The sequence below is a fragment of the Bufo gargarizans genome, chromosome 2 (assembly GCF_014858855.1).
Source record: "Bufo gargarizans isolate SCDJY-AF-19 chromosome 2, ASM1485885v1, whole genome shotgun sequence".
Classification (NCBI taxonomy): Eukaryota; Metazoa; Chordata; class Amphibia; order Anura; family Bufonidae; genus Bufo; species Bufo gargarizans.
In genome coordinates, this window is record NC_058081.1 from 266,279,288 (window position 1) to 266,304,077 (window position 24,790).

Genomic DNA, 24,790 nt, shown 5'->3' on the forward strand with positions numbered 1-24,790 from the left:
ATTGCTAAAAATACAGATTTCACAAGACTTCTCTCTTAATCTTTCTCAAATTGCACAAAGTTTTTGAATTTCCTGTCAATGTTCACCAAACATCTTGTGAGAAGACATATTGCCTGCCAGATGATGTAGTGGGTGCATCAAGGGAAGCAATAACATGCTCTTCTGGGACCCAGCAAGTGTCTCTGCGGGAAGGCCAGTAAAATGAACTTGCAGGACCATGGGGATTCAGGAAAATTGATCAAACCATCATGCTCCTCAATTGAAACTCCACATATATTGCCAATAGCCCAGGAGTTATCATAGGTGCAAGCTACATACTGACCAGATTAAAGACACGATACTTTAAGGACAGGTTGACATTCAGGTTCCAGAACACTTGCAATAAATTACAGCTGGTCTGTCATCAGATGCCTGAAACTCTGGAACCAACAGAGGTCCAGATGAAAAAAAATGTAAGATTTCATTTAGGACCCTAGGGCACATCTGTGCAAAATGTTATTCCATTTGGAGAGGGTCAGATTTCTAGGTTGGTCCACTTGACATGGAATGACCCAATAGTAACAAAGATATATTATGGTGTGAAGTGCAATCTGAGCAATGTTCTGTAGCTCATGGAGAACATTTCCTGGGTTGGACTCTCTTGACTAATACAATAATCACTATTTACTATGAAACTAATTGTCGGCTCACCTCACCCACAATTATTTACCTGGGGAGAAGCTGGAGAACTCAAGTAATGGTGAGAGTCTCTGGCACTTCCAGTGTGAATCCATTGTGGATGTTCAACCATCAACATATTCCTCCAAAAAACTGCTTACACATTAGATCTGATTAGCCAAAACACATCCACAATAAGTCATTAGATTTTAATAGATTCACAATGGAACCAATAATTATTTGCAGTGCAAAGACAAATTAGTATCTTATAGACGATGAAACTATTAAGAAATCATGACCATAGTGCCAAAGACAAAACACATTGTAGGGAGGAGTTCATATTTTAAATAAGATGTGATATTTAAACAGGTAGAAAATCTGGAAGGATAGAAGGGCAATAGAGAAGAGGAATAGGGGGAATGAGGCACTAAGGGATATACCGCCAAAGAAGACAACTAACAGTAATAAAGAAAGTTACCGTAAGTTGGACCAGCCGCTTCTGTGGAGGACCAATATGTGTCTCATGGATCCCAAATTCTATGTTCTATCTATATTTTTTCCAATCGGTTATTCAAAAGGACTGTAAAAACTTCCATAGAACAGACCTCTTTTTACCCTTTTACGGAAAAAAAAAGAGTGGATCATGAACTGACCATAAAAGAAGTAGCAACTAGTTATAAGGGGAGGGGGTTACCTAATACAAAGATCATAGGGATCTAGTTTTAAGAAATAAATATGCGATACATTCCCTTTATTAAGTACACAGTGCCGTTTGTTTGACATACTAATGGCTAGGACTTTTTCGAAGTCAGAGCAGCAGCTTTTAGCTTGAACTTGCGGATCTAAGTGTTGGCACGCCATAGACCTCAAGCTGCTTTACGTAAAATACTCTAGTATATTTGAAATCCTTTTGCTTTAGTGACAAAAATCTAACAAAATTCTCAGTGGTCATTTTGTGCAAGCTAAAAGCTGAAGCAGTGTGGCACTCTGAAGCTCCTCTGTTCTAGCAGCCACTGGACATCTTCATGGGGTTTTCCTCAGGATAGGTCATTAATATCCGATCAGTGAGGGTCAGACACCTCGCTGTTCCCTGCAGCCTCCGGCGCTGGTACTAGCACTCTAAAAGGAACAGGAAGCGCAGCTTTGTTCTAAGTGTAGTAGCCGTTCTTGGTTACGTCAGCTCAGCTGTGATTGACCTGAATGGGAGCCCTGCTACAGTGCTAGTTCCAGCATCGGAGGCTGCAGGGAATAGCTAATCGGTGGGGTGTCGGATCCTCACCAATCAGATATTAAAGGGGTTCTGCAGTTCTTTTAAACTGATGATCTATTCCCTGGATAGATCATCAGCTGTTTGAGAGGGCAGCGGCACTGGAAGTAGCGCCGCGGCCTTCTTGCTGTTTACCGCAGGCCCAGTAACATCACGACTAGTATCACTGGCTGGGGTGGGGCTAAGCTGCATTCTCAAACAGCCGATCAGATGCTGATGCTCTATCCAGAGGATAGATTATTAGTTTAACCCTTTCAGTACCTGACCACTTTTCACCTTAAATGCCAGGCACTTTATGTGGTAATAACTTTGGAACGCTTTTACTTAGCCAAGCCATTCTGTGATTGTTTTCTCGTGACACATTGTACTTCATGACAGTGGTAAATTTCAGTCGACATATTTCACCTTTAGTTATAAAATTTGCCCAAAATTTTGAAAAATTCTCAATTTTCCTAAATTTGAATTTCATAAAATGGTTATCAACATTCCCCATGTGTCTACTTTATGTTGGCATCATTTTGTAAATGTCATATTTTTTATTTTTATTTTTTTTAGGACGTTAGAAGTTTAGAAGCTATTTTTCAAACTTTTAACAATTTCCCAAAACATTTTTTTTTTTTTTGTAAGCACCAATTCAGTTATAAAGTGATTTTGAGGGGCTTATGTAATGGAACCATCCATGAATGACCCCATTTTAGAAACTGCTCCCCTCAAATTATTCAAAACTGATGTTACACTTTAATCCTTGAGGTGTTCCACAGGATTTAAAGGGACACTGACAGGCCCGATAAACATATTTAGTTATTCCTATGCAGTCATAGGTCTATTAAAGTGTATTCCAATCACATAAGAGTACCCCCTGTCCGCATTTTAAACCATGTAAAAACAACTTTATAATCGCCTTCCTTTATGCCCAAGGGGCGTTTTTTCACGTTTCTTTATGCCCAAGGGGCGTTTTTACTCCTAACTTTGTGCCCAGCCGCGCCCCAACTGTCGCTTCCTAGCGCCGCCCAGCTCGTTATTATTCACTGCGCTGGGCGGCTTTCACAGTCCCCGATACTCCAGAGCCGGCGCAGCAGGAGACGCTGGCATTTAATAAGGGACGCAGGCGCACTGCGAGTGAGGGTGCCGGGCAAGTTATCCGACGTACGCGCAGAAGGTACAAGTGAGTTCAATGCCAGGGTCTCCTGCTGCAGGGTCTCCTCCTGCAGGAGGTAAAGCAGCCCATAATTTGTTACCCATTTTCTCCTGAATACGGCAACACCCCATATGTGGTGGTAAACTGCTGTGGGGGCTCATGGCAGGATTCAGAATGGAAGGAGCGCCATATGGCTTTTGCTGCGCAGATTTTGATGGATTGGTTTATGGGTGCCATTGGTTTTTATTTTTTAAGTGATTGTCTTTTGTGGGGACTCATTTTTTGCGGAATGAGGTGATGGTTTGTTTGGTACCATTTTGGGGTACATGAGAGTTTTTGATCACTTGGTGGTATTACACTTTTTGTGAGGCAAGGTGAAAAAAATGTCTGTTTTGGCTTTTTTTTTTTTTTTTTTACAGCATTCACCTGAGGGGGCATATAATGTGATATTTTTATAGAGCAGGTTGTTACGGATGCGGCGATGCCTATGTCTATCATTTTTATTTTTAAGTTTTACACAGTTAAATCATTTTTGAACAGAATAAAATGTTGTTGTTTGTTTTTTTTTTTGTTTTTTTTGGGGGGGGGGGGTGATTGTCTTAGGTAGTGGCTCGTTTTTTGCGGGATGAGATCACTGTTTGGTACTATTTTGGAGGTACATAAGACTTTTTGATCACTTGTTGACCAGAAAATGGCTTTTTTGACGCTTTTTCTTTTTTTCTTTTTTTTGCCATTCGCCTGAATTTTTACTTGAAACTTTGTATTTTTTTTTTTTTTCACTTAATTTTTTGTCCCACTCGGGGACTTCAACTTTTGGGGGTCTGTTCCCCTTTACAATGCATTACAATACTTCTGTATTGTAATGTATTGGCTGTAAGTGTATTACACACTTACACTTACAACTTCCTGTTTGTTAGATCCAGGGGACTGCCTTCCCTGCCATCGGGTTCCCTTCAAAGCAGCGCGGGGACCCGATGGAGACCCTGCACCCAGCAGGATACTGCACGTGCCGCGGTCAGAGCTGACTGCGGTAGTGCAAGGGTTGATGCGCCGGCATCTGTGTTTTCACAGCAGGGATCCAGCTATCTGTGACCCTATCAGCGCTCTGTAACTGTACAGCACTGGGATTTGTGACCCCGATACCAGTGCCGTACATATACGGTGCTGGTATCCTATGGGTTAAAATAACTGCAAAACCCCTTTAACTTGTCCTGAGGATAGATCATCCGTTTTAGGAGCCTGGGAAGCTACTGATGAATGCTTCTGACACTTCTCTATACATGTCAGACATTGTACAAGAGATACACCAAATTAGGCTTTTTTCACTGATTTATTCATCAGGAACTCCTGTAGCAGACTCCACCACATTTGCTTGTATTTAGTGCTATTTTTTTCTGGTAAAAAGATGGAACCCATTATCGGTCAGTGGGATCTGTTGGTGCCCACCATGTTAATCCCTTGCAGCTCCTATGAAGAAGCTTACCGATGTGGACTGTGCAGTGATTCTAGTCTATTGTCTCTATGGATTGTGTTGTCTTATGTTCATGTTAACAGTGGTTAATAATTACATATATCCGAGGAAGTACACGTGACCTAATCTTAGCTGACTTTGTCTCTGTAGCATATAGAATTCCTGGCCCCGCTAGCAACAATCTTTTTGTGGTGCATTTATGAAAAGTAACCTCTAGATTCAGCTGGCCACCATGTAATACAAGGATGACTCAAGTCTGCCAGGATTGGAGCCAATCCCTTGACTGGTGCCTAGCCCAGTTGTCCTGGTAGAGGCTGCACTTGAATGTGTTTCCGCTTCCTTAAAATATGTAAGCATATTTGGCAATATTGGGTGTCTATATGTTAGTTAATGTAAAGAAAATGAAAATGTAAGCGATTTCTTTTTTTCCCCCCCTCTAAAGTGTGTATGTATGTATGTATATGTGTGTGTGTGTGTATGTGTATATATATATATATATATATATATATATATATATATATATATATATATATATATAATATTAGTTTATTTATTTTATTTTTTGCCCACTTTTGTAATTGTGCTGTTTTTTTTCTGTTCCCACCTCCATCCAGACTATTAATTCTGCAGTTGTCCAGCTATATGCTTCAGACCGTAATTCCATGTGGGTAAAGAAATGCTGTGGAGTAATATGCTTAGTGAAGGACAATCCACAACGATCCTATTTCATTAGAGTGTATGATATCAAGGTAAGACCTATTTGATTGTCTAGCATCCATTGAAACAGGAGATGCCATCTATTAAATCATGTCTCCAGGTTATAAAGGGCTTGGCCTGCACACAACATTTATCGCCTATCCACAGAATTGGTGACGAGCTGGGTTCTCTGAGTTCCCTCACTACAGTGGCTTCTATGGGACTGATAGGTTGCCAAATTCTGTTTGGCAGTCCTGTAGACAGGGAATGAAGCGGTGGTCCTGTATGTACGCTGCTGCCCCCTTCTCGCAGGGGACTAAGGGCACTTGTTCCCATGATCAGAAGACACAGGTCCCTAAGTCAGAACTAGAATTCTACCATGTTGGTCCAGAGGAAGGCAGAAACCCCCATGAGACAGTTGCCTGTTGCCCCGCATTAGTGGCAGAGCACAGGGCTAGCCCTATATAGAACATGTCCTATTCTTGTCAGAACGGAACTACTGATGCGGACAGCAAAATTGCGGATCAGATGCAGACCCATTTATACCGATCAAGGTCCAGTCTCCAGGGGGCTAGTAACTATACCTTGTTAAATGTCTGCATTTTATTTTTCCTTGAATGTCTTCAAAACTTTTTCTGGCAGAGAGTTCCATATTGTCTCTGCTCTTGCCCCAGCTTTCCTCTAGGATAACTAGACCGGTCTCTGTATTTCCCATTCATATGTTGTACATTAGATCGCTCCTAAACTGTTGATTTACTTTGTTTGTACAAATGGCCAAAACTGTCCACAATATTCCATGTGCGGTCTATCTATAGACCTTTTGATACATCCCTTGACCTTATGTATCTTTGCAGACACTGGTTGCTAAAATGGTATACCCATCTGAAGTATTTATGGCAGATCCACAGGATATGCCTTAAATGCCCAGTAGGTACGGGTTCCACCTTCGGGACCCTTAACTGTCCAGAGAATGGTATGTAGCTTTACATTTATCTAGAATAAACATCATTTGCCACTTCTCTGCCCACTTAACAGAGCTTTGTATGACACACAAACATTGAAATTCTACTCTGTAAGCCCTCTACAAGAAAGAGAGGGCCCAACACTGCCAATTGTGGTACCCCACTGGTAATTGTAGCACAATCTTAGGATGCACCATTAAAAACAAGTTTATTTCTAGTATATTTTTTCCACTTCAGTCAGTTAGTAAAGTCTTGTTTTGTGGCATTACACAAACGCATAAAAACCCCAGTATTTGTTGTGTGCATAGGCTATAAACAATATTTTCTACTTTGATTACTCTTTGTTCTTCCTCAGGATGGTCGGCAACTCTATGAACAGGAACTATATTATAACTTTGTATATAATAGCCCAAGATCATATTTTCACACATTTGGTGGTGATGTAAGTATTAATATGTTGTTTAATGGAGGTTAAAGGACCTCTTCATTACCTTCATGGTGGAATCATTGCTATGATGGCACAGCACTGCAAACATATTGTACCTCACACAGGACAGAAACGTAAAAGGGGCTAAGGCTACTTTCACACTTGCGTTTGGAGCGGATCTGTCTGGTGTCTATAAAGACGGATCCGCTCCTATAATGCAAACGCTTTCATCCGTTCAGAATGGATCCGTATGCATAATATTTTTTTTCAGATCTGATTTTTCACTTCGTGAAAACTCAGATCCGACAGTATATTCTAACACAGAGGCGTTCCCATGGTGATGGGGACGCTTCAAGTTAGAATATACTTAAAGAACTGTGTACATGACTGCCCCCAGAGACCCCCCCATCCCCCCTGTTTTTAACTCATTGGTGGCCAGTGTGGCCGGCCCCCCCCTCCCTCCCTCTATTGTATTTATATCATTGGTGGCACAGTGTGCGGCCCCCCTCCCTCCCTCTATTGTATTTATAACATTGGTGGCACAGTGTGCGGCCGCACACTGGCCACCAATGATGGGGGGTCGGTCATTTTAATTAGGGGGGGAGTGGCCACCAATGAGTTAAAAACTGGGGGGGGGGGGGGCACCCGCACTGGCCAACAATGAGTTAAAAACAGGGGGGGGGGGGAGGACACAGTCATGTACACAGTTCTTTTAGTATATTCTAACTTGAAGCGTCCCTATCACCATGGGAACGCCTCTGTGTTAGAATATACTGTCGGATCTGAGTTTCACGATCTAACTCAAATCCGATGGTATATTCTAACATAGAGGCGTTCCCATGGTGATGGGGACGCTTCAAGTTAAAATATACCATCGGATTGGAGAAAACTCTGATCCAATGGTATATTATAGGACTTTACATTGAAAGTCAATGGGGGACGGATCCGTTTGCAATTGCACCATATTGTGTCAACGTCAAACGGATCCGTCCCCATTGACTTGCATTGTAAGTCTGGACGGATCAGTTTGGCTCCGCACGGCCAGGCGGACACCCGAACGCTGCAAGCTGCATTCGGGTGTCCGCCTGCTGAGCGGAACGGACGCCAAACTGTGCCAGACTGGTGCATTCTGTGCGGATCCACATCCACTCAGAATGCAGTGGGGCAGTACGGATCCGTTCGGGGCCGCTTGTGAGAACCTTCAAACGGAACTCACAAGTGGAGCCCCGAACGCTAGTGTGAAAGTAGCCTAATATATCAATGAGAGTCTCTCATCTAATTTTGGTTGAGTGCTGGACAGACAGACAGGGAGATTGAAGATGGGGAGGCAGGGGCTGAGGTAATGAGATAAGAGGCAAGGCTGTAGCTGTTTCTAGTTGCAGTAAGTCATGACCTATTATGTATGTCCTTGGCAGTGAATGGGTTATTTAACTATTTATACGGGCTTCTCTTATGAAATGTGTGAAATATTATTTTTATTCATTTTATGTGCTGCTGCAGTCATGTCAAATTGGCCTAAACTTTGCAAGTGAAGAGGAAGCGAAAAGATTCCGAAAAGCTATAACAGAATTGCTCGGAAGAAGACCTAAAAAACCTGGTAAAATTTAGTATTGTTTTAAAGTGAGGAGGGTTACATACATGCAGAATTTGTATGTTTATTGTTACATGGTGCTGTGGAGGAGATTTTACTAAATCAACTTTACATATCAGTTCTCAATTCTTTCTGCAAATTTTGACCATAAATTTCACCCATTGCAATGCATATAGGGAAATCTGCTTCTTTACAGAATTTGCAAAGAAAATCCCACATTTTCTCCTTCCCAGTTAATTTTGCTGCATAGAATTATGCCTATAGAGCTTTAAAATTAGCTTTGTTTCTCTTCCAGATAAAAAACGAGATCCACCTAATGGTAAGCTTTTTTTTTAATTCTTTTTTTTCTTTTTTTTTAACTCTATTAGGTAGCACTGACCAGTTTGGCTGTGCATTGTACTTACATTTCATGACCAAAGTGCCATCACTGCACCTTAATAATTTCTAAAACTCTTATAATTCTGCAGCGCAGAATATGACTGTGCTCCATTGAGAACCAAGGTCGGTGGGTCTGTCAGATGAGGCAAGAATTAAAGAGGACCTTTCACTACAATAAAAAATCTAAACTAAGCATACAGACATGGAGAGCGGCGCCCAGGGATCTCCCTGCACTTACTGTGATCCCTGGGCGCCGCTTCGTTCTCCCGGTATAGGCTCCGTTATCTTCAGATTTTCGGCTCAACTGGGAGGAGCCTGCTCTTGTTTTCCTGGGCGTCTCCTTCTCCCAGGCTGGAGTGCTGGCCAATCGCAGCGCTCAGCTCATAACCTGAGAGTTTTTTTTTCTCTCAGGCTATGAGCTGAACGCTGTGATTGGCCAGCACTCCAGCCTGAGAGAAGGAGACGCCCAGGAAAACAAGAGCAGGCTCCTCCCAGTTGAGCCGAATATCTGAAGATACCTGAGCCTATACCTGGAGAACTGAGCCGCGCCCAGGGATAATAGTAAGTGCAGAGAGATCCCTGGGTGCCGCTCTCCATGTCTGTATGCTTAGTTTAGATTTTTTTATTGTAGTGAAAGGTCCTCTTTAAGATACCTCAAAATGGGCCCCTTTAGGCCCCTTGCCGACAAGTGTTCCTCCCACAGAGAGTCCGCATCGCAGCACCCTGCCGGGGGTCACACAGCATTATATTAATTTATGATGCTCTGTAACCCTTACAGTTCTGCAATGTATTGGATAACACTGACATAATGCTGCCAGTGTTATCCAATACATTCCAGAACTGTAAGGGTTACATAGCATCCTAAATCAATATAATGCTATGTGACTCCCAGCAGCGATGGGAGGTCAGGCCGGGTGCTGCGATGCGGACTCGGAGGAATGCTAGTCTGCAAGGGGCCATATAAGTCAGTGGTGGGTTTACTGTGTCAGTTTATAATAGAAACCAGGACTGTAGTGTGAACAAAGCCGTAAAGGCTCTGGACACATTTGGGTGCTTTTTTTTTTTTTTAATCATTGTGTTCTACTAATTTTGGGGTTTTAGTCATTTATTTTCAATTATTTTGTATAAAGATTTTGCAGCAGTGTTTATCTACAGCTTTCCCTTTTAGTGAGTCTGCAGACTGTTGCTTTCTACTTCACAGTGAATCGGCCAGAGAACTGCTCTGAGGGCTTGATCTGGAACCATTATCTCTACTTACCTCTGATAAGAATTTAGCTTCATGAACGCAACCAAATTGAGGATCCGCAAAATATGCATACTGTCCATGTTGCAGCCACATTTTTTGCAGACCTATTGACTTTAATGGGTCCGTGGTCCTCATTTTGCAGCCAAGTATAGGACGTGTTCCATGTTTTTGTGGAAGAGGCATACAGATGCGGAAAGCACACGTATTCTCCATGTGCTCTCCGTATCCTGATGTCTGTTCCGAAAATATATGGCGCATGCCTGCAAAATGCACACCATGGACCCATTAAAGTCTGATATGGTCATGTGCATGAGGCCTGAGTGTGTATGCTCTGTCAGGAGTTCAGAGATGACGAATACAGATCGAGCTCTCGGAGCTGCTCTCTGACAGATTCACTAAGAAGTGGGAAGCTATAGTCTGCAGATACACAAAGTGAAACTTGTAAGGGAAAAACTGTTGACATTTTCCTTTTAAGGGAAAACAGTTGACATTTTTCTTTATAAAAAAAAAAAATTTGATCTTTCAAAGGTGTCGATCGCTTTTAAAGCACCTCTATATGGGCCGATGACACGGGAGTTAAACGTTCCCTATAACTTTCTGATTGTTGCGATAAGGTGATGGCTGCATTTACATGCAACGATCATCCCCTCTCTATGAAGATGGATGATTTGCCACTGCGGTCGCCCATCCCCATACAGCTTCATTGTTTGTCAGCAGCACATTCCTCTGTACCCAGGGTGATTTGCTGCTGGCAAGTGATTTTATTTGCCGCGTAAATTATATAATTGCCCCACAAATGAGCATTTGCATGTTCATTGGGCGATCACCTTTACACTCACCAATTATTGGGAAACAAAGCATTCATATGAGCGCTCATTAGACTGCAGCTTAAATTGTTTGTCCACAAGGACAACCTGTTTTATCTGAAAAGACAAAAATGGTTGAAATTGACAGTTTATTGTATTACATTGTCTTTTTTTCAGGGCCCAGTCTCCCCATGGCAACGGTTGACATCATACATCCTGAAATTGCCACCCCAAGATACACTACACAAGTGAATAACATTCCTTATAACAAAGATAAGAAAAAAGGCAAAAACAAGAAGAAAAAACTCACCAAGGCAGACATTGGGACACCTAGTAACTTCCAGTACGTACATTTCCTGGCTAGTGGTGATCTCTACAGTAGAAATTCGATTCGGCTGCTTCGCTGAATTTACAAAGAAATTTGATTTGTGACTAATTACTTTGTCATGAAGCACATTTATTTGTATGTTGCGGGCGCAATGATGGGGAAAGTCTATCACGGTGCCCCCCTATATTGACCCCGCAGATGCCTCGTTGATCGTGGCATCTGAGGATACAATTTAGGCCTTTCAGGGGTTAATCAGGATAAAATACATGCCTTATTAATTTGCTCTCGAAGAGGCCATTGGGACCATCTTCATTGCAGACACTGTGCAAAATCTCGCGTGATGTCATCACGCTGGACAGACATGGTTTCTGCAATCAAGATGGACGCGACAGATTCTTCATGGGCAAATGTATGTGTGGGTTTTTTTTTTTTTTTACTACCATATTAGGAAAAATAGATTTGTTACCACGAAGCATGGTGAAATTCAGCTGCACAGAGAATCAAATTTGTATCCAAGTGAATTTGGCTTCAATTCCCTCAATGCCAGTCTACAGCTTAAAACAGTGTGATGTGGAAACACCCTTTTCTACAAACCACTATTGTATGTTTAAACATATTTATTCCTTCATAATCTGTGTGTGGGCATTAAAAGGCACATATAGCCTTAACGATGTCATTCAGTAGGTGGCCCCTTTGTTCCAGAAACAGCACCACACTTGCATCGTATTGCAACTCTGCTCCATTTACTTCTTTTTTTTATTATTTATTTCAATTTCATAAAGACATGTAAATTTGTACCCAAAATACATCAATTCAACAATAGAAAAATCTGTATTAACAATAGATAATTACAGTTTCAGGTTTATCAAAACAGCTAAATTTTCTGTGCTTAAAAAGCTATTTTCCCTTACCCACCCACCACCCTTACCCTAAGTTCAGACCTGAGCGTTTTACAGCGCGTTCCTAAGCGCTGTAAAACGCTCAACACGGAGAAACCAATGATTCCCTATGGGAATGGTTCTCACCTGGGCGTTTTACAGCGCGTACGATCGCGCTGTAAAACGCCCGACGCTCAAACAAGTTCTTGAGCTTTTTTTGGGGCGTTTGTCGTGCGTTCCCGCACATAGATATTCGGGAACGCGCGACAATGTGTGCACGCCTGTCTCTGTATGCGCGATTGTAAACGCCCGTACAATCGCGCATACAGAGCGCTCGTTTCAGAACGCTCAGGTCTGAACCCCCTGTTAAAGAGAGAGAGGGGGACGCAAAAAAAAAACCCTATCCAGCCCTAAAGTAACCATTCTTTCCATACTTCGACAACGTATTGTGATTTTTTTTTTTTTTTTTTTTTTACTATGGCCCACCATGACTTCTTTTAATCCAAGTTGTCAACTGCTTTTCTCCACTGTCCCGCTGTCGGAGGGTCTACCTTTACCCATTTCTTAAGTATAAGGAGTCTAGCTTGGAATAATACTTTGGTCAAAACCAACCGTATATTTTTATTTACCTTCAGATGTTCAGTTGCCGCTAATATACAAGCTACTGGATCTTTGGATAGTTGAACTTTCAAAAATAGAAATACAGTCTCTGCTATTTCTGTCCAATATCTGAACAATCTGGGACAATGTATTAAATCATCATTCTCTCCCCTACATTTTGGGCACTTGTCCGAGGCTCTCCCACCCATTCTTTTCATCATCCATGGGGACCGATGTAACCTATGAACTATAACCATTTACTTCAGTAGGCCTGAGCTGCAGTACCAGACACAAGCAGTCCACAGATGTGGTGCTGATTGCAGATTTTCTGTAGCAGGCATATTATGTTGCAATTGTGCCATGAATTTAATCCACAGATTTCACCCTTTGTAACTTGGCAGCAAAATCCATATGTAGCAGTGGCATATATTTTATACTGTATCTGAACACCTATGGGAGCAGTATGGCGTGGCTGTGTTGCTCCATTACAGCTTATTGCAAAATGCCTTTAAATACATGCATTTTTGCCAACCGTGCACGTGGATTGCCTCAGAGTGGGAGTGCACTATTAACATCACATGTGACTCTACCCTCCCTCAAATGATTTTGAAAGGGTTGTCTCATCAAAGACTACGTCCAGATACTCCCCACAAACAGCTGATTGTACCAGGAGATGCCACATCCAGCCAGGCATTTCCCTTGGTGCGTCCTCTGCAGGGGAAATGGAGTATTATATGGCAGCCATTCAGATGAATAGCAAGGGCAGAATGGGAGCCGCTTGAGAATGCGCTATGTTCTGACTCATAGAAAGGATCCCAGCTTGGCCCACCTCTATAACGTGTATATACCATTATAAGGCGTATGGTTGTCCTCCTGAGCAAACCTGTTTCAGTTGACGCCACAGTTGGGGTGAGCTGCCACCTCTGGAAGGTGATATTTGGCACCATCGTGTATAAAAGTGGCTTATTTTGCAGGAGGCGTTTGTCATCCACTGAACATGCCTCCCATGGGGGAACGTTTGTCCTGCCTAGCTGTACTGGCTAACACATCATTTTGTGTAGATGCACAAATTCAGTTTCTTATGATTTCTTTGTGTAACCCTGATTTTGTTCTGTTTAGACACATTGGACACGTGGGATGGGATCCAAACACTGGCTTTGATGTAAGTATGTGGAATAAGAAAGCTATGTAAAACACTATGCAGAAAGTGGTGCTTATTAGTAAACCTATGGCCTTCATTAGGCCAAGTAAGGCTACTTTCACACCTGCGTTTAGGTGCGGATCCGTCTGGTATCTGCACAGACGGATCCGCACCTATAATGCAAACGCTCAGATCCGTTCAGAATGGATCCGTTTGCATTACCATGAACAAAAAAAATATATATAATTTTTTATTTTTTTTGTTCATGATAATGCAAACGGATCCGTTTTGACTTTACATTGAAAGTCAATGGGGGACGGATCTGTTTGAAAATTGAGCCATATTGTGTTAACTTCAAACGGATCCGTCCCCATTGACTTACATTGTAAGTCTGGACGGATCCGTTTGTGTCCGCCTGCTGAGCGTAGCGGAGGACAAACGGTGCCAGACTGATGCATTCTGAGCGGATCCGCATCCACTCAGAATGCATTAGGGCTGGACGGATCGTTCGGGGCCGCTTGTGAGAGCCTTTAAACGGAACTCGCAAGCGGAGCCCCGAACGCTAGTGTGAAAGTAGCCTAACCGCATCCACTCAGAATGCATTAGGGCTGGACGGATCGTTCGGGGCCGCTTGTGAGAGCCTTTAAACGGAACTCGCAAGCGGAGCCCCGAACGCTAGTGTGAAAGTAGCCTAACTAAGAATTAAATAATGGCACTTTTTTTTTTTTTATATCCATAACATTTCACCTGGTTCCTAGTAGTGATACATCCAGCTCATCTTGTTTTCATATACAGTTATTACATGAGGCATTTCAGTATAGTATGCAAAAATGGCATCTTCATGGATATATGTTTAAGTATAAGCAATGATGCAACTGATTTTAAAATTAAGTACAGAATATTATGCGCCACACCTGGAAAACGTAAAGCAAGTGAGCAGAGATTGCCAAAGGAATAAACTGCTAGTGGTGCTCGGTCAATGATCACACAGCCAAAGTGGTGCACCCTTTTTATTTTGGGGTCTGCATTATGTTAAGGCAGGGTCTCATTAATACTGAGTGCCATGTCTCCTTGCCGTGATACAGGCTGCCACTCTCGCATGATGCTGGCTATCCTCCTGTGATATGTCATTCCAGCCTCTTTTAACTTGGACCCGTAGTTCAGCCAAGGTGGTTGTTGGCTGCTCAATGGGGAGAGATCTGGTGACCAATCTGGCGCTGGGAGCTGCTGGATACGTGTTATTTGGTTGGAACATCACATCTCCTAACTGAGCCAGAAAAGGCAGTAGGACTGGTTCCATGTTCTTCCTGGACATAACAAAGGTTCCCTCCACATATATTAGACAGGAAAGGCCATGGTAATTATTGGCTCTCCACATCATGACATCAGGTGTTGGCCTAGGTGTCTCTGCATTGTGCACTAGGCACTCTCCAGCCCTCCTGTGAACTCTGATGCGGACATCAATAGCAAACAATGTTCAGTTACAGTTCAATGTCCAGGACATTGTAGAACATGGTATTCCAAGACGATAATGTCCGATTTCACACTGTCCACTATACACAATGTGCTCTTCAGGGTGTCCAGCAGCTCCTCTGGCCAGCTCCTTCTCCAGATCTCTGCCCCAATAAGAATGTTTGGGACTGGATCGGGTGATGTATCTCCCATACACAGCAGCCAACAACCACCTTGTCTAAACTATGGATTCAAGTTGGATGAGCTTGAAATGACACGGGAGGATTTCCAGCATCTGTTTGGTTGTTACCATGCCTGAGCGGCAGCAAGGGGAGATGCCAAACAATATTAATGTGGTCGTCTCAACATTTAACATACTGTTGAACCTCTCTTTTTCAAAAAGAAAAAGAAGGGGAGAAAGAGCATAAAGAAGGGGAGAGAGAAAGGAGAAAAAAAAAAAAAAAAAAAGGGAAGGAGGGAAAGTGAAGAAGAAGCGATACATACTCAAAAGGAGAGAAAGAGGCGGAACAAGGGGGAAGGAAAAGGAAAAAAAAAAAAAAAAGAAGGAACGAGGTATGGCTCCAAAAGCTAGTAGGCGCTCGACTGACCTCTCAAATCAGAAACTCGGGTCCAAAACTGTTGAAACAACAAAAATAGACCAGTTCCTGAGGTCTCCGAGGGTTAATACGAGGGGCGGACAAAAGGAACCTGTCACAAAAAAAAATGATGACTCTGAGATGACTGAGTTAGAAACACAAAAAGCCTCTAGATACCCCGAAGAAGAAGATGGTATAATGGGGGAAGTTATCCCTAATGACAACTCCTCTCCGCTAGAAGAAATACTGCTAGCGGTTAAACAGAACGGGGATTTAATACAGGCGGTCACAACCCAACTTGGGTTTATCCAAGTTGATGTGGGACTAATAAAAGACGACTTGTCAAAAATGCGAGACAGAGTTAACAACCTTGAGAGTTCCGTTGCCCTTATACAGAATGAATTCAAAAAAATAAATACTGAAGTCTCCACATTTAAATTAGAATATAACCTTCTGAAGAAAAAGGTGGCGGACCTTGAGGACAGGTCACGAAGATACAACGTGAGAATAATAGGGATTCCAGAGGGTGCGGAAGAGAAAAACCCAACCCAATTCATACAGAACTTAATCCTTGAGAACTTTGGGAAAGAGTTGTTTTCTTCCCTTTTTTTGATCGAAAGAGCTCATCGGGTCCCAGGGGGAAAACCAATTCCAGGGAGACAACCTCGGACATTCCTTGTTAAGCTATTGACTACAGGGGACAGAGACATCCTCTTGAGAAGGGCGAGGGAATGCTCACCGGTTGTATATAATGGAAATAGACTGGCCTTTTTTCCAGACTTCTCAAAAGATATACAAGAAAAGAGACGCACATTCATGATTGTTAAAAAGAGGCTAAGAGAAAGGGATATTAAATATTCTCTCATATTCCCAGCAAAACTGCGGATTGTTTTCAATGATAAAACTATTTTTTTTGACGCCTCGGAAGAAGCCGCGGATTGGCTCGATCGAAATAATCGATGATTTAATTGGTTTATGACCTGGCGGGAATAATAATTACTATAAGGGGCTTATACCCCTAAATGTATTTCTCTTCGCTTCCTAATGGGGGTGGCTGAGTGGGGGGAGTGCGGCAGGGAGGGTCATAGGAAAGAAATCTACTACAATATGTGGTGGATTGTCTGGACGAGGGGGGGGGGGCGGGGTTGGGCTGTGGTGCGTCAAAATAGGTGTGATTTTCCTTTTTTTCTTTTTCTATTTGTTTTTCTTCTTTCTTTCTTTTTCTTTTTCTCCTCTTTCTCCATCTAACCGTTGTTGATAATGCTGACTAGAATTATTGCTTGGAATATACGTGGTTTGGGGGATAGAGGTAAGAGACAAGCGGTTTTTGACTTGACTCAGGTCCATTTACCAGCAATAGTATGCCTGCTAGAGACCCACCTCACTGAGGAGACCTCTAGAGTGGTCGACAGGGGATGGGCTGCGCACACTTATCATTCCACCTTCTCTAATTACTCGAGAGGTGTTACTGTTTTGATACATAGACTTATTGATTTTGTTTGTGAGGCATCCTCTGTCGACCAACAGGGGAGATTTATTTTTTTATATTGTAGGTTAAGGGGGAAGATATGTATTTTGGCCTTTGTCTATATTCCACCGCCATTTTCTTTTTCGGTCCTTAACTCTCTGTTATTATATATGGATAAATGGCCAGAGTGTCCAACACTGATTATTGGCGACTTTAACTGTGTCATTGATCCTGTACGTGATAGGGTCTCCACGAGTGTCAGGAGTGACAGTCCGGTCGTCTCCCCTGGCACGGTTTTGCCTGGAGGCTGGATTTGAAGATGCTTGGGAATATCTGGGACAGGGGAAAAGGGCCTTTTCATGTTTTAGTAAAGCAGGTAAATCGATGTCCAGAATAGATCTTGCATTGATAAGTAGTAAACATCTGAAATTGGTAAAGCGAATGAAATATGAAACAAGGTCAATATCGGATCACTCTCCGCTATTGCTTGAACTCTGCTTATCTCAGGAAAGATATACACCAAAACCTTCTTTTAGACTAAATCCTTATTGGCTATCAGTCATAAAGACACATGAAATAATTCAAAATGAAATAGGCCGATTCTGGGATAATAACTATGGCTCAGCAAAAATTCAAGTGGTATGGGATACTTTTAAGGCATATATGAGGGGATTGATGGTTAGTAACATCGCGAACCTTAGAAGGGAGTACGGGAAAAAACAGAAAAATCTAGAAGAACGTGTAGCGCTGGCGATAGAATCCTTTCACATGAACTAAGACGGAGGAGAACAGGGAAAATATGCAAAGAGCCACTCAAATATATGCTAAGTTCTTATTGGATAAGGCCCAACAGAGCCTTTTCTTTAAAGGGCAAAAATATTTTACAGAGTCAGGGCGACCCGGTAAATTCCTGTCCAGAGTAATTTCAAATCAACAACCCAAAAAACATATAGATAAGGTTCGATTGATTGATGGTAGGATAGTCACTAGACAGGGCCCGGTGGAGAAGGCCTTTGTTGATTGTTTCCTTGATCTGTATAAAGCCGATTCTAACATCACAGATGATAAGATAGATTTCTATCTAGACAGGATCAACTTTCCAACTATTACTGAGACGCAAAAGAGAGCACTTGAACTAGAGGTCTCAATTCAGGAACTTGAGGGAGCTATTAAACTTATGTTCAGCTAACTCCACTCCTGGTTCAGATGGGCTTCCATATGAATTCTATAGTAAATATAGGGGACTGCATTCTTCCCAGACTTGCTGGAGGTCTTTGCTGAATCAATGGAGGACGGGAAGTTGCCAGATTCAATGATGGAGGCTACAATAATATTAATTCCAAAAAAAGGCAAGGACCCTTTAGATTTAGAATCTTATAGACCAATCTCACTGCTTAATGCAGATGTAAAGCTTCTTGCGAGGGTCCTTGCTACAAGGCTTTCTAGGGTCATTTCCTCTATTGTCCATCCGGATCAGAGCGGCTTTATCCAGAACAAGGGCACACATCATAATTTACACCGGCTTTTTTCTAATATTCAGGCCCCTGGGGGGACCGCTCGCTCCATCCTGTCATTGGATGCCTCTAAGGCCTTTGACAGGGTGGAGTGGCGCTTCCTCTGGAGGGTTCTCGCAAGGATGGGCTTTGGGGAAAAGTTTATACGTACTCTTAAGCTACTGTATAGATCTCCAAGGGCAAAATTGAGTCTTAATGGAATCCTGAGTAGTAGTTTTGATTTAAATAGAGGCACGCGGCAGGGTTGTCCACTATCCCCCTTGTTATTCGATATCTATATCGAACCCCTTGCGATGGCCATCAGGCAGGATGATCAGGTCAAAGGATTTGGTACGTTAGGAGTACAAGACCGTATCTCCTTATATGCGGATGATGTTTTGTTTTTTATAGACCATACGGATACTACTCTTCCTAGGATTATTCAAATGGTTAAAGCATTTGGTGAGGTGTCTGGTCTTCTTATAAACTGGGCCAAGACCAGTTTGTTGCCAATAGACCCACTGCCACCGAAAGAGGTTCTTGTGACACAGTTAGACATTGTTGACACTTTTCAATACTTGGGTTTGACTATATCGCCTCGGGTTGAAAATTTTGTACAACTCAATTTGATCCCCATAATGGTAAAGACTAGAGCTAAAATAGGGATCTGGCTGAGACTTCCCCTATCTAGAGCTGACCGAGTTTCACTAGTTAAAATGGTGATACTACCACAATTTCTTTACGTGCTCAGGAATACACCTATCTGGATACAAGATAAATATTTTAAACTAATGGAAAGAATAATTAATGATTTAATATGGGGAAGAAAGCGAGTTCGAATAAAGCTGGAATATTTGTACAAATCAGTGGAGTGCGGGGGTTTAAATCTCCCTTACTTTAAAGGGTACTTTATTGCAGCCCAGCTATTGAGGTGCTATGAATCAGAGAATAGCGCATTGCTGGGGAAGTTGGTAACTAGTCACGCCCACAATAATATTTTTACCTTGTTGGAATCTGGTTTATTGAAGAGTTATGAGCGAGGCTACAGAGAGACTATAAAACTACTCCTGAAAGTGTGGGCTACAATTAGGACATGGCTGAAGGTTAAGGGTTCACTCACATTTACGCCCCTCTGGCATAATTTGTATTTACAAAGGCTAGATGAGATTGCAGCTGACACATTTTGGCAGAAGAATAAAATTCTATATATTTCACAGGTAGTTAAAGATAGAGAAATTAAACCATTTATAGAAATGACACATAATATAAGAAACCTTTCATGGTTTAGGTATTTTCAATTGCGCTCAGTCCTATCCAGTTTGGATGATAAACGGGTGTTGGATATAGATAACTCATCTTTTTTGAATGATTGGGTAGGGGGTACACTTTCTAGAATAAAAATTTCAAATATATATAAGTTACTACTTAAGGCACGGTTTAGTGATACACAGTCACCAGGACAAAGAGCGTGGGAGGTGGATTGTCCGAATCTACAAATAGAAGGGTGGGAGAATATTTTTGGGAACTTAGTCTCACTATCCCAGAACTTCAACCATGTTCTAATACAATTTTATATTTGCCATAGATTATATATTACTCCCCTATGGATGAATAAATGCGGGTTAAGAGACACGTCCAACTGCCCCAAATGTGACACTGCAGGAGCGGACTTTCTCCATATGATATGGACTTGTCCAGAACTTATAAACTACTGGAATAGTATTAATAATTGTATTATTTATAAACTAAAAATTTGAATCCCTTTTGAACCACAAGTATTTGTGCTTAATGATCTTTCCAAATTAAATAATCACAAGTATCAAAAGATCTTCTTGAGCAGAATATTGATGTTGGCTAGAGTTTTGATCAGTCGGACCTGGTTTGCCCGATCCATTCCAGACATAAATACATGGATAAATTTAATTGATAAGGTAAAAAATTACGAGAAAATTATGTACAAACAGAGGGAAGCTGAGGACCAGTGGATTTAAGATATGGGGTGGTTGGAGGATTGATTAGTTGAGGTCAAACAGTTTTATTTATAAGGGTTCTATTTTGACGCACCACAGGCAGGGGGGGAGGGGGGGAACTGTATTCTTTTCCTTATTCTGTAATGTTTTGATATATTAATCAATAAAGACAAAAAAAACAAAAAAAAACATACTGTTGAACCCAAAACAAAGAGGGCACCACTTGGTTGTGTGATCATTGACCAAGCACCACTAGCAGTTTATACTTTTGTCTCATTGCAATAACTTTTGTTTATCAGGTAGTCTTTTTTTTATTTATTTTTTTATGCTATTGTGTATATACATACATGTATGTGTGTGTGTGTGTGTGTGTGTATATATGTAGTGTATTCAGACCTTTTCACTTTTTTCACAATTTATGTTGCAACCTTGAACTAAAATAAAATAAGTTTTTCCCATCATTCTCCACTCAATACCCTATAATGAGAAAGTGAAAACAGATTTTTAGAGATCTGCAAATTTTAAAAAAAGGGGAAAAACTAAGATTTTGCATAGACTTATAAGTATTCGGACCCTTTGTTATGACACTTGAAATTTAGCTCTAGCGCCTCCCGTTTCTGTCCGCCCCACCAAGCTAAGGGTACTTTTACACTAGCGGTAAAGATTTCCGGTATTGAGTTCCGTCCTAGGGGCTCAATACGGGAAAAACGCTTTAGTTTTATCCTAATGCATTCTGAATGGAAAGCATTCTGTTGAGAATGCATCAGGATGTCTTCAGTTCAGTCCCTCTTATGGTATTCGGCCGGAGAAAATACAGCAGCATGCTGTGGTATTCTCTCCGGCCAAAATTCCAGAACACTTGCTGGAATGCCAGATCTAGCATTAATTTCCATTGAAATGTATTAATGCCGGATCCGGTTTCCCGGTCTGCGCATACCTTTAAAAATGTTTAAAAAAAAAAAAAAAAAAAAAAGAATCCATTTTTTCAGATGGCACCGGAGAGACGGGTCCGGTATTTCAATGCTTTTGTCAGACGGATCCACATCTGTTTTCACACTGATTTCTGGATCCGGCAGGCAGTTCCGGCAACGGAACTGCCTGCCGGATTCCTCTAACGCTAGTGTGAAAGTACCCTAAGTAATCAGGTGAGAAGGGACTTGGTAAGACAGTTGACCAAGAACCCAATGGTCCCTCTGGCTGAACTCCAAAGATACTGTGTGTAGATTGGAGAAACATCCAGGAGGTCAACCATCATCTAGGCTTTATGGCAGAGTGGCCAGATATAAGCATTTCCTCAGTAAGACACATGAAAGCCAGCCTGTAGTTTGCAAAGAAAGTCACCTGATGGACTCTGACTGTGAGAAACAACATTCTCTGGCCTGATGATACAAAGATTGAACTTTTTGGCCTTAAATGGGTTGGCCTTCTTCTGGTTATTGTTAACAAAGGGGTTTGTAAGATTTACAAAGTATATTGTGCTGTCCAAACAGAGGTCCTATCCAAAAAATGGCTGCTGATGGAGGGGCATGTGACCAGGCAAATCACCTCCATGTGATGTCTCCTCCATTCAAATACACCACATTTGCCATCTGCACTTCTGTTAGGAGTGTAGTGCAGGTTATGTGTATTTGAACTGAGAAGACATTACATGGAGGGGATTTTCCTGGTCATGTGATACTCCATCACCAGCCATTTTATGGACAGGACCTCTGTGTCGGCAACACAAAAGACTTTATCAACAAGGGAAATATACCTTATGAAAACATAGAAAATACCACAGATTTTCAACAAAGACCTAATATATTAGCAAGTGTCATATAATCATCTTACAAACACATTGGTCAACAGTAGCCAGAAAGTGGCCAATCCCTTTAATACAAAGCGTCATGTCTAGAGATAACCAGGCACTGCTCATCATCTGCCCAATTCAATCCCTGCAGTGAAGCATGTTGATGGCAGCATCATTCTAGGAGTGTGTTTTTCAGTGGCTGGGACAGGGAGACTGGTTAGGGTTGAGGGAAAGCTGAATGGAGCAAATCGGATAATATTCTTAATGAAAATTTGATCGAGAGTGCGTTGGGCCTGAGCCGAAGGTCCACCTTCCAAGAAGACCATAAGACAGTGACCCTAAGCACACAGCCAAGACAACACAGGGGTGGCTTAGGAACAACTCCAATGTCCTTCAGTGGCCCTGGAGAGACCTGAAAATGGCTGTCAACAGACGGTCCCCATCCAGCCTGAGAGAGCTTGAGAGGGTCTGCAGAAAAGAATGGCAGCAAATTGCTAAATCCAGACGTGTAAGCCTTGTGGCATCATACTGAAGGCTGTAATCACTGACTAAGGCCTAGAGCGGTCCGTGGTAACACGGGCTGGATTCCTGCTGAGAGCAGGAGCGCACGGCGTCATTGGTTGCTATGACGCCGTGCGCTTCCTGCTGCCGCCGCAGTACAATAATACACTGGTATAGATCATGCTCTCAGCAGGAATCCAGCCCGTGTTACCACGGACCGCTCTCGCCGCGGAACACGGCCGTGTGCATTCGGCCTAAGGCTGAGTTCACATGGGCGTGATGGATTTGTTCAGGATTAGAGATGAGCGAACTTCTGTTTTAAGTTCGGCGTCTAAAGTTCGGGGGCGGGTTAGCGGAGAATCCCGATCTGGAACCGGATATGGATTCCGACTTCCGTTGTGGTCCGTGGTAGCGGAATCAATAATCGGCCATTATTGATTCCGCTACCACGGACCACAACGGAAGTCGGAATCCATATCCGGTTCCAGATCGGGATTCTCCGCTAACCCGCCCCCGAACTTTAGACGCCGAACTTAAAACAGAAGTTCGCTCATCTCTATTCAGGATGCGTCCCGGGTGTAATTTGGCAAACCCGCGTGAGTAAGTACGCGATTGCAGTCAGTTTTGACTGCGATTGCATTCCGTTTTTATGGTGCGGCTGCAATGCGTTTTGCACGCGCGTGATAAAAAATTGACTGTGGTACCCAGACCCGAACTTCTTCACTGAAGTTCAGGTTTGGGTTCGATGTTGTGTAGATGTTATTATTTTCCCTTTTTATAACATGGTTATAAGAGAAAATAATAGCATTCTTTAATACAGAATGCTTAGTTGGTGGTCAATTGAGGATTAAAAAAAATAATTAACTCACCTTCTCCTCTTGATCGCATAGCTGCCGGTCGCTTCTTACTTCTTTAATCATGAGCTGCCGGCTAAAGGACCTGTGGTGACATCACATCACATGGTCCAATCACATGGTCCATCACCATGGTGATAGGACCATGTGATGTCACCACAGGTCCTTTAGCCGGCAGCTCATGATTAAAGAAGTAAGAAGAGACCGGCAGCTACGCGATCAAGAGGAGAAGGTAAGTTAATTATTTTTTATTTTTTAACACCTTAATTGACCACCTACTAAGCATTCTGTATTAAAGAATGCTATTATTTTCCCTTATAACCATGTTATAAGGGAAAATAATACAGTGAATAGACTGTCATCTTAGCAACCATGTGTGAAAATCGCACCGCATCCGCATTTGTTTGCGGATGCTTGCGATTTTCATTCAGCCCCATTCACTTCTATGGGGCCTACGTTGCGTGATAAATGCACAATATAGAGCATGCTGCGATTTTCACACAACGCATAAGTGATGCGTGAAAATCACCGCTCATGTGCACAGCCCCATAGAAGTGAATGGGTCCGGATTCAGTGCGGGTGCAATGCGTTCACCTCACGCATTGCACCCGAGCGGAAATATTGCCCTGTGAACTCGGCCTAAGGTGCTTCAACTAAGTCCAAAGTAAAGGGTTTGAATACTTATGTCAATGCAAGATTTTAGCGGTCTGGCTCCTTCACTCCCCTGCTGACATTCGCCAGTCTCCCCATGTCAACATCCAGTCCAGTGACATGATGCATGGAGGGCACGTCACGACTGCAGCCAGTCATTGTGTCAAACCAGATGTTGACAAATGGGAGACCGGCGAGCGGCAGCAGGGGAGCAAAGGAGCTGGATCTCAAAGGTCTTGCCACGTTGGCCACTCTGTCTGAAAAAGTACCCGGGGAGGTGAACAACACGTTTTAATGTTTCCTATTGAAACAGGAATCAGAATTTGTCCCTGCATGCCAGTCGGCCATAATTGTTATACTTTGCAGGTTGTAAATTAGACCTGTTTTTTGTTCTTTTTAGTGTTTGTGTAGGTTTGTCATTTATATATAT

General features: G+C 42.3%; 1 protein-coding gene across 2 annotated transcripts in view; it reads left to right on the top strand.

The window, feature by feature from the left end:
- WASL (WASP like actin nucleation promoting factor) overlaps positions 1-24,790 on the top strand; it is a 47,595-nt gene that overhangs the window by 16,108 nt on the left and 6,697 nt on the right. For both annotated transcript variants that reach the window (XM_044280268.1, XM_044280269.1), the window contains exons 2-7: positions 5,148-5,282; positions 6,547-6,633; positions 8,119-8,215; positions 8,505-8,528; positions 10,817-10,982; positions 13,565-13,607. In XM_044280268.1, coding sequence (XP_044136203.1) covers positions 5,148-5,282; positions 6,547-6,633; positions 8,119-8,215; positions 8,505-8,528; positions 10,817-10,982; positions 13,565-13,607 — 552 coding nt within the window. The remainder of the gene's footprint in view (positions 1-5,147; positions 5,283-6,546; positions 6,634-8,118; positions 8,216-8,504; positions 8,529-10,816; positions 10,983-13,564; positions 13,608-24,790) is intronic.